Consider the following 11,551-nt stretch of genomic DNA (forward strand, 5'->3'; position numbering starts at 1 on the left):
TCTCTAATTAGTCTGGAAACGGGGGACCTAATTCTTGCATTCTGTGAAAACGGGTAAGATTGGCTATAATGTAATTATCTTAATCTTCACTATCGTTACTTCTTGCCCAGCGAAGCGGGTCCTTGCAGCTACTATAATATAATGTTTAGCATAATGATTCAGGACAATGGCGTTTTAAACGTCAAACGTGGCAAGAAGTTCGGCTTAAACGTTCTCGTTTTCTTTGTGTTTGGGTTGAATTTACGACGTATTTTGTTAAAATAATGATTATTTAAGCATTTGTGAACGACATTGTAACGAAACAGACGATTTTAATTCATAAATTATATAATTATTCAATTTTTTTGCAAGTTATGTGATTGAAGTGCCTATTGAATTTATATATATTTGTGTTGATAATAGCTTATCGCAATACTGTAGAAGTAGGATTTTCTTGCACGGCATCATCTTCCATCAACAGCATTACGTTTGTAAATTTCTAAAACTAATTTTCCAGCTGCTTTCGGATTTATATAAGCCAGTACAGTACTTCCCTCAAGAAAAGTATGTCATGAGAACAGGCAAATTGTCGTACTATTATATCGTACGGCAGGAGACACGACGCTAAATATTTTCTAAATATATAAAAATAATGTAATTTGTTACTTTTACGTTTTTTTGGTAACTTTCGCCGTTCTTAAATATTTCCGCCATTTTTCAACAATATCGCATGAATCAGTGCTCGACGTTGGCGCAACGTGTTTTATTTGGAGTTGAAACGTCAAACGTGTATTTCTGCTTGCCGTACAAGTTTAAAGTTTGAACTTCGGCTGCAACCTCTGTAATGTAATAAAATGAGCAAAACGGTTTTAGAACGAATTGTGAAATTTAATAGGTGTAAAAGATCTTTCCTTACAGAACTACTCTTTTGGTTTTCACTGGGCTAAATTACTTTATAAATAACATAGATCTGTAGTAAAATCAGTGTACTTCATTAGTAATGTTTTTATCAATGTACAAGATAAAAAGTGAATAGTCTCGCTTGTTATTTTGTTAATTTCCCCAAAAGACTAAGTAATTTGTATAAAATTTTCAAAACATAATTAACTTTAATGCAATTTTCTAATATGTAGCTCATATATAAAATCACAGAATACTGATTTGTAATGTATAAGTTTGTAATGACATTCATATTACTTATCCTACTATTATATATAATGGGAAAAGCATTGCGATCGGTGAAAAAATGACTCGTCAAGATATTTACATTTTTAAACTTAGAACACCTTCAAACGTCGAAAATGCAAAAACTCATGGGTTTTATCTGTTTGTATCGATGTTAGTGTGTGAGGGTGCACGATTTTTTTCATCCTGTTCGAAACTTAATAACTCCTGCTCTTTTTGTCGAAAATTTCTGAAATTTTGCTGGAAAGGTTGATTATTAGGGAAATTAAAGCTATTAAATTTTTCCGGTTAAAAATCAAAAGGATGGGGAAATAATGGGGGGTCATTTGTATTTTTAGTAGGGTCGGACTTAATCGTAATTTTACTCATTATACATATTTAACTTTTTTATATTAAACTCATACCCACGCTCAAAATTCAATTATTTTCCTTTCTATAATAGTTAAAAAGATCATATATTATTTAAAAAAACGTTTCATTACAGACAGCGCCATCAAAATTTTAAAACTTTGCCGGGAAAGTTGAGCAACTAAATACTTGTTTATATATTATAAATGATTATTCGTGATTGTCATGTATTGCTTTCATATTTTTTAGCTTGTCAACAATGAATTCTGCCCTCCGGACGAAAACTTTAACAGGGATGAAATGAACATCCAAAGTAAGTAACATGTTACTTAGTTCAGACTTTTTATGTTAGTATTATTTAGAGAGCAGCTGAAGAACTACATTTAAGATTCAATTGTCAAACATTTAACTGGGATCAGATGTTTTAGAATTATACGTAACCTTCTGCAACGTAATAATATAACTTTTGAAATTAATAAAAATCTCTTGGGATAATCAGAATTATTAAGTATTTGTATATAAAGAAAATGTACTAAAACGAAGTAAACGAAGACTATATAACTTATTTAATGACATAAATAAGTAGAGGAGGAGGTGGAATTATGGAACCTCAATTACATTTTAGTGAATTGTAAACAAGGTATAATAACTATATTTACATTATTTGTTCGAAAAGTACTGATAACTATTAAACTAAATGTTCCCAATTGGATTTTTCGCTAGTGTAACTATAAGTATGGTTTTTGAGGCTTTTGTACAAAAACTCAGAAAGTAAGCTTAGAGAAAATCGGGTGGTAATATAAAACCTTACTGTATATTTTCAAAAAATTTTTTAATGTAGTTTAAAACAAATAGGAAAATACAAAAAATGTTAAATAATTATTTACTCCAATGTATTTTATCGAAAAAATACTTTTATAGTAGAAAAATATAATTTTATTAACAATATACACTCACTGCCAAAAGTTAAGCACGGAGCGGTAAACTGCAAAAAAATCGATAAATACAACTATAATTGACACGAAATGCGGCAGGTAAGTAGCAAATATGTTTATGCATTAAACAACACAAAGAATTACATAGAAAAATGAAAACAATATTAAATTTTCATAAAGTATAAGATGAAATCATATTGGAATCACTAACAAAACAATGTTTAAATCCAAAACAAATAAACAAAACTGACATTAATAGGATAAATGGTCACTCCTCATCCTTACACAAAGTTTACAACGTGTAACCATGCTTTCCATGAAGTGATCAACCACTCCAGAGTCAAATAAGTGCCATTCCTCCTGTAGAGCAGTTTGCAACTCTGAGAGTGGCAGGGGGTGGGAAACGTGCACACACAGCACGGCCAAGGACATCCCAAAGATTATCAATGGGATTGAGGTCTGGCGAGTATGCTGGCCAATTCATATGCGTGATTCCCTCACTCGTGGTAGTCGTCGACGAGGGCAGCTCTATGGGGTCGTGCGTTATTATCCATTAAAACGAAAACAGGACCAACTGCTGCAGCGTACAATTTCACAATGGGTTCGAGGACTTCATCCCGATACCGGACAGCCATCACAGAACCCCCTCGATAGATGTGCAGGTCGGTGCGATATCCCAACGAAATGCCTGCCCACACCATAATGCTTCCACCTCGAAATGCGTGATACTCGATGATGTTCTGGGGACGATTGCGTGCGCCTTTTTTTCTCCATACTCTTACATGCTTGTCATTTGGCTCCAAAGAAAATCGCGACTCATCCGTGAACATAATGTTGCCCCAATCAGACACAGTCCAATTCACATGTTGCCAACACCATTTTAATCGTGTGCCTCTGGATTGGACGGATAGTGGAACACAAACTCGGAGTACTCGGGCATACAGTCCGTTCAAGTGTAGTTTTCGGCACACAGTAGTAGCAGATATCGTTTTACCAATGGCTGCTGCAACAATCGATGTCACACGTGTAGAATTGGTTTTTAATTCTGCTTGGTTACAACAGCAATATAGAGATCTTCTGCGGGAGATCATAACCCTTGGGCAACAGACCACAGGTCTTTGGACAACTGTTTGGCTTGTTTAGAATTGTTTCCATAATTGTGAAATGACGGAATGATGAACACCAAAGAAAACAGCAACATCTGTGATTGATTGTCCAGCTTTAAGGCGTCCCACACACCGCCAGTGCTCACTGTCTATCATTCGTCTACTGGAAGCTATAGAAACATGACAGTCATGCACAGTAATTGTACAACAGTTCTCCACACTTTTTCTAGTAATTGTTCAACAGTTCTCCACACTTTTTCTCGCCACTTACATGCAACTCCTCTCACACTTCAGAAGGCTGGCTTCTTATACGACTGCTTGTTTTGCATATTTCGCAACACATAATCATGATTGACAGTAACGTAACATATTTGCATACTTCCACCTACGTCTCCAGTGAATTGCAGCCTTTCAAATGCCAATTGCTTTCCAGACATGAACATTTTCTGCTTTGTGCTTAACTTTTGGCAGTGAGTGTATATTCCAGCAGCTTTTTTTTTATATTCTCAGGAAGAATTGGCTTTCTACGTAGTGATTTTTTTTACAAATTCCTCCGAACTTGCAAAGAGAGAGTTCGGAGGACTTGGGTTCCACATTACTGTAAAAGCACCAATGGGGTCCGTATTTCACGCATCGCCATCTTGAATTAACTTATGTCTGTCAAGACTGAAATTTAAAAAACGTGAACATCATACAGATGAATATATATACCCGTAAGTCTCTGGAACGAAATACATGCACCAGTGAACCTACGACTACACGATTTATATTTTAAAAATGATTAAATTCACTTAGCATTCAAAACTTGCGAATTTTGAAAAAAAAAAACAAATTTGCTGATTAAATAGGGACAACCGTTTTATTTCAGTTAAACTAGGCAGACATCCCTAGCAAGGGGTTTTCCCCTTGCTATGGATGTCTGCCTAGTTCAGTTTAGCCACAATTCGCTACAGTTCGCCTTTATTATCAGTTCGAAATGGGGTGGTTCCATAATACCACCTTTTCCTCTATATGTTAGCAACTTGTGAAAAAAGATGTAGCTAATATTCTTGATAACGTTGTACAGATCAACTGGACATACACCAAAATAATGGTATTTTGATTTTAAAAAAATCACAAAAATCCTGTGATTTTGCCTTTTTATTCATTGATATAATCCATAGACTTTTGCTGCAGGAATTTTTTTTTTTATTCTAATGATTTCTTTTTCTCTCTAAAAGCATACAATTTCTTTCACGTTTCTATGATAACCACTGGAAAAAACTACACAAATAATATAAACAAAAACAAGTAAAGTAAAACAATTTTACACACTTATCTGAAGGTCTGCTAAAGAAACTAAAACTGAATCATTCAGTTTATGATTGTAAATGTAAAATGTTTTATTTTTTAGTGCAGACAACAAATGATGCTTTGCTTTTATATGAAAAACATATGTATACTTTACCAATTTTAATGCTACAACACTTTTTTAACACTGAAACTATGTTGTTTATTGAAATATAATAGGTACTTCATTATGTTTTATTTTTTAAACTTTCAGTCCAGGAGGAAGAGCACATTCAGGAATTCGATATTCAGCAGAAATCAGAAAAAGAAAAACGTTTTAAATATAACATCAGAACAAAGAGATACGTCCCTTCGAGTAGAAAATGGAATAAAATTCATGATAACATTAAAAAAAAATATTTCAAGATGATGTTCGCATTTCATTCTAAACAAGAATTTACGTGTGAATTATATAAACAGACGTTTATAAATATGAAAATATTAGAAACACATTTGTTCTGTCATATCAGAAAAAAGCCATTTTGCTGCATAACCTGCAATGAGAAGTTTTTGTGGCAATTTCTTTTGCGAAGACACATGAAAAAACACCAAACTGGAAATAAAAATAAAATTTTTCATATGAATTTATGCTTGCAGCCATCTGGAAATCGAGTGAACTCATCTGTAAGAAATGGTAAAAAATCTAATATCAAGAGGAAAAACGACATTTGTGGTAAGTGCGTTGAATATGGTAAAAGCTGTTTAGAGAAACAGAAGAGAATACACAAAGTTTACGCCTGCAAAATATGTGGAAAAGAATTTAAGTGGAAATCCCTATTATTAAGTCATGGAGCACAACATAATGAAGAACCTCCTTTCAAATGCGATATTTGTTATAAGTGTTTTAAACAGAAAGGTCAACTAAAAAGCCATCAAGAAACTCATAGTGAAGAACGTCCTTTCAACTGCGATATTTGTAATAAGGGATTTAAACGGAAACGTGATTTAAAAAGGCATCAAAATATTCATAGTGAAGAACGTCCTTTCAAATGCAATATTTGTAATAAAGGTTATAAATGGAAAATAAATCTACAAAACCATCAAAATACTCATAGTGAAGAACTTTTTTTTAAATGCGATATTTGTAATAAAGGTTTTAAACAAAAATATAAACTAAAATACCATCAAAATAGTCATAGCGAAGAACGTCCTTTCAAATGCGATATTTGTAATAAGGGTTTTAAATGGAAAATACATCTACAAAACCATCAAAATATTCATAGTGAAGAACGTCCTTTCAAATGCAATATTTGTAATAAAGGTTATAAATGGAAAATAAATCTACAAAACCATCAAAATACTCATAGTGAAGAACTTTTTTTTAAATGCGATATTTGTAATAAAGGTTTTAAACAAAAATATAAACTAAAATACCATCAAAATAGTCATAGCGAAGAACGTCCTTTCAAATGCGATATTTGTAATAAGGGTTTTAAATGGAAAGTGCAACTAAAACGCCATTATAAAACTCATACTGATAAACGTAACAATTATCAGGTATGTAACAAAAAATTTACAACCAAAGAATAAAAATGTTTGATAGCTCATAAAATCGTTTATAATTAGAAATTCAATCATACTTGTAATATTTTGAACAAATATTTTAAAACAGAACATTATTTTACACGTCATGAAGTAGTTTCATCAATTTGATCATACGTAATACGTACAACTCCCAACGTGTGGAAGGTGTCACGTGGTACCATCTCACACTCTGACGTAAAATTGGAAGTTTCGAGTTCTAACCCACGTGGTTTTTTTTTTCATTATGTGAGTTGCTACTCACGTTGAGTGGAGCATGTGAGATCGCTACACAAAAGTGAAAATGGCTGACGGATACGCAATTCTTATTGCTATAGAAGAGTTAGAAAGAGCTGAAAGACGTTGTTTGAGAAGGCAACGAATTTTTACGACCACGAGTAGATGCCATTTCTTTTCGTGTCAAGTCAATACTGTACTAATAAAAAAAATTTTATTTATAATTGATAAAATTATATAGCAAATTTATCGAAAAATAAAAAGAAGTATCTAATTCATCGAAAAAAAGTATTAAAATGATAGTAAATTATATGTATAAATTATTAAAAGCATAGACACTAAATTAAGATTATTTATTGATCAGAAGTGTCAAGTTCTGATTAATAAATAATCTTAATAGAAAATCAATTTGAGAAATAGATCATGGAAGAAAACTACAGTAGACCTTCGTATAGTGCGGGTTCATATAATGCGGATTCGTATATCGTAGCGAAAAAATTGCGACTGTATTCGTATTAAGACGCTAAAAGAGACGTGTAAAATGCGGTAAAACGTCATCGCCGACTCGTGTCGCGACAGGATTGTCGAATCTCTACCAATAGTGGACGAGCAGCCGAACTACTAACAAGTTACGGAGAGTTTAAGCGGGTAAGTTGAATTTACTATCGTCTGTACAGTATATAAATTAGGTACTGTAAGTCTAATACAGTACTGTAATTTTATACATTTCTTGTGAAAAAAAAAACATTTTTTATTTAACGGCCATAAAATTTATTTATATTAATGATGCGCTGTTTTGCGACGAAAACAAGCGTAAGCAATGGCGTGGTCGAACGGTACACACTCGGTAAGTAATACTACAGTTTTTTGTTTATAGCATAGTTTATACGGATAATTCCCAAAAATTTATACGTGTTTTGGAAATGTTGAGTGAAATTAGTCCAGAATCGATTAATTTTATGGAAGAAAATCTTTCAAATAGTCGTAGTTCGAAAACTGCACACGTGCCGGGCTGTGATTGGCTCATGTATCTAAGGATTTTTACAACGCGAAATTCTTATAAAGCAGAACGTATCTACCGCGTTATAGGGGGTCTATATAAAGAAAGAATTTAATTAAAATACATTTTCCATTACATAACGGATTTTTTAGCTTCAACACACGTAATTAATTTTTCAACTAATTCTTTCCACAAAGCGAATTGTATTTTTCTTGTAAACTCATTGTCGAATTTTACACTTTTCATTTTCTTATTATTTTCTACATATTTTACTAATATTTCTGTTTGTTCTTTTCGCTTATTTTTTAAAATAAAACATTCGAGGTTTTCATTTTGTTTCTGCGTACTATATTCCTATAAGACAAAACTTTTAACTGTAACACGTGTAAACTAATTCACGTTTATTTGTTTACAACTTGTTACAGTTAAGTTGATTGATCGAATCATTATAGTCGCATACCCAGATGCATTGTAAATAATCCCATCATGCTTAACAACACACACAACCAAATGAGTATGACGTATTTCCGCTCGCTATTCGAGTTCGCTTGATGGGTCTAACTCGAGACTACCGATTATGTGAGTTATAGTAACACGAGTGAGTTCGATGACGTCAGTTCGAGTACAACACGAAAAACGAGACTAAGGGCCAGGGCTGGTTCTGATAAGTGCGTTAAGTTTTTATTATCTGTTTGATAAATGTAAATATTTCATTAACTTCGGGAAATGTTCACGAGGCTTGATTGTTGCTACCATTTTGTTCCCCACTAGTGTGTAAATTGACCAATAAAAGGACAATTTGCAGTGCCCTTTGAAAAAGTAATGCTAAAAACTAAAATTTCTGCTATCGACTGAATTTTTTACATTTTATCGATTTGTATGACCCATTTTGATTTGCATGATTAATTTAATTAGTTGTAACTCCCTTTTCTTTTGCCACATAACTATAGAAACTATTTCAATGTTTTCTTCGCACAAAATATGATGAAATTTAAGTTTATTTATAATTTTTATTTATATTTATTTCATATACAGGTTACCCCCCGTATAACGCGGTAGTAACGTTCCAAAAATTAAAAAAACATACTATTATATTTTTATAGTTAAGATAAAAAAAATTTAATAAAGATATTTAAGTGATACATATTAATATAAATTAAATAATGTTTTTTTCGTTATTACTAAAAGCACTATTAACCGAGGTTAACTTGCCAAAAAGAAAATAGCAAGTTATCCTTATCCTCTGAGCATTTTTCTGCATTATCTTCAGATCCATGCTTTACCTTTTGCAAAATGTACGTTATTTTCGATTGCTAGCTTCTATTTAAAAGGTCTTTATAAATTTCCTTATATGGTGCTAAGCACTTATGAAGTATAAAGCTAGTATGGAATAAGGGAAAAACATCTGGTAACATTGAAACAAGTTTCGAGAAGGACCATGTGTATCGACAAAAGGCGAGAAAAGAAAATTTACATACTCAAGTACTAATAGTTTACGAAAATAATAATTTTCGTGAACTAGTATTACTTAATTATGTAAAAATTTATTACATTTCATGCTGTACGAGGGTTTTACCCAAATCTCGAACCGTGTCAGATTGAATCCGTGCTATAACAGTGCCGTGTTATACGGGGGTTACCTGTATTTTTCAGCTTTTTAATTTTTTTAAAAATTTAATTACAGTATTTATTATAAGATAGTTAACATTGAACTATCAGGGTACGTAATATAATGTAAACCAGAATGTTAAGAATATGATAATATACTGTATTTCATTTTTAGTTTTTTACTATAAATATTTATAGATGCGTGTTAAGAACCATACTATTAACTATCAATATATAACGTGATTTTATAGCTACAAAGTATCACGGTGCTGGTGACGTCTCATCGCTGGAGTTTCTTCCGTTAACCTTGAGGGTGCACGTATTGTTTACTGTTCTACAACGGGAACAGAGCAATGACTTTACCCGTCTTTCTTTGTTACTTGCTTTAAAATTCGAATAAACATTTATTAAATAATTCTTGGATTGAATACAGATTGTTGACACACGAGAGTACCGTAAATTGTAAAAATAAAAGTAAAAGAAGAGTTAGTAACGAAACATTCGGACTTTACATTTGAACGAAACAAAGGAAACTTTCAAGTTGATTAAAGAATTTCAAGAAAGAATTTAACACAGATGTGAAGTTTTATAAAACAATTAAATCGGAACCTTTAGAAATGAGTGAAAAATACTTTTCTATAAGATTTCAGTCTTGCTTTAGAGAAGAGAAACACAACTAGATACTAGAATATAAAGTGAAAAATAAGAAAATATATTTTTCTAAACAGTATACAGTGGGTGATCGGTTAACGAACAAATCGGATAACGAACACTTTAGCGAAAGNATCGGAACCTTTAGAAATGAGTGACAAATACTTTTCTATAAGATTTCAGTCTTGCTTTAGAGAAGAGAAACACAACTAGATACTAGAATATAAAGTGAAAAATAAGAAAATATATTTTTCTAAACAGTATACAGTGGGTGATCGGTTAACGAACAAATCGGATAACGAACACTTTAGCGAAAGATTTTTATGTTCGGACAACGAATCCATGATCGGATAACGAACACCCCACAGAAAAAACAGAAGAAGAACTGACGTAAAATAATGAATACCGATTAGTCTTCCCTTGTCTTCGGGCAACAATTCGAAACTTTTCGGTGCGCGGGAGACGTCGACATCGACGCTCAAGCCGGTAAGTTACCGATCGGATAGTATTCCTCCGAACTTTGAAACCTCTCTTGTAATTCAAGCCTTTTATTTTTCTGACAAAATAATTCTTTTATTAATTCGTGGGACTGTCGGGTAGGCACTCGTTAAGTTTTGCGTCTGTTTTTCTTTTCGAAAGGTGAGAGTATTATAGCAAAATTCGGAAGTAGGCAGAAGTTGCCTAATGTTGCTGGGCAGTATGGCGTGAATAAGTCTATAGTAGGCCGCAGTCCAATCTTATCTAAGAAAGATACAGTATAATCAAAAAGACTCAAGCAGCTAAAGGAGTAACAAAAATCACATCTGAAAAATAAAGAATATCGAAGAGTTCATAATGGAACCCGAAACGGATCTGACGACAGAAGAACGCCAAGAACTCTTGAATGAAGAACACCAAGAAACTCGTGGAGATATGTTTTCTTCTGAAAAAGAGAATTAATGCCGATATCTGTTATTAAAGATCCTAGGATGTCAGAACAACGGTCTTAGAATGGCATCCAAACCAAGTTGAGGCTCGGGGATTTCTACAATTGCAATGCTATTAATTACTTACGAAAAATTTCGAAGAGATAAAGGCGATCGACATTAGACATATTCTTTAACTCCCACAAACGGAAAAAACATGACTAATAAAAATGTAAGACTGTGTATATCTTATATGTATACTATTTTTATTATTATCCTACATATAAATAAACGTAGTAAGAAAGTATATATTTTTATTTTTGAGGGTGTCTAGAACGAATTAATTAAATTTCCATTAAATCCTATGGTAAATCGATAATCGGTTAACGAACAGTTCGGATAGCGAACAAAGTCTTGGAACGGATAATGTTCGTTAACGAGCAACCACTGTGTTAAAATACCTATGTAAATTTATGTACACCGTATATAAAATATTTACAAATTTTATGAAATATTATCGACTTAAAATTTATATAAATATAAATTTATCTATATTTATGTTTTAACTCTTCTTCTGATCACTAGAAAAATATTTTTATAATGTTAAAAGCACGAAGCCGCTTACCTATTTTACTATTAAAACAAGAATTATTTCAAATATTAGAACCGTTTGTGTTATTGGTTGAAATACAATTTTCATAAGTATTTACCTGAAACGATAGAAAAATTCTGTAACATTATCACACA

The 11,551-nt window shown here is 32.3% G+C and overlaps 1 protein-coding gene across 1 annotated transcript in view; it reads left to right on the top strand.

The window, feature by feature from the left end:
* Positions 1 to 6,143, top strand: part of LOC111638340 (gastrula zinc finger protein XlCGF7.1-like) — a gene marked incomplete at its 3' end in the record, with an annotated part of 9,490 nt that extends 3,347 nt beyond the window's left edge. The window contains exons 3-4 of the mRNA XM_023384037.1: positions 5,480 to 5,936; positions 6,027 to 6,143. Coding sequence (XP_023239805.1) covers positions 5,480 to 5,936; positions 6,027 to 6,143 — 574 coding nt within the window. The remainder of the gene's footprint in view (positions 1 to 5,479; positions 5,937 to 6,026) is intronic.
* Positions 6,144 to 11,551: the final 5,408 nt, after the last annotated feature.

The sequence above is a fragment of the Centruroides sculpturatus genome, unplaced genomic scaffold (assembly GCF_000671375.1).
Source record: "Centruroides sculpturatus isolate CEXI.00-Female unplaced genomic scaffold, Cexi_2.0 scaffold1131, whole genome shotgun sequence".
NCBI lineage: Eukaryota > Metazoa > Arthropoda > Arachnida > Scorpiones > Buthidae > Centruroides > Centruroides sculpturatus.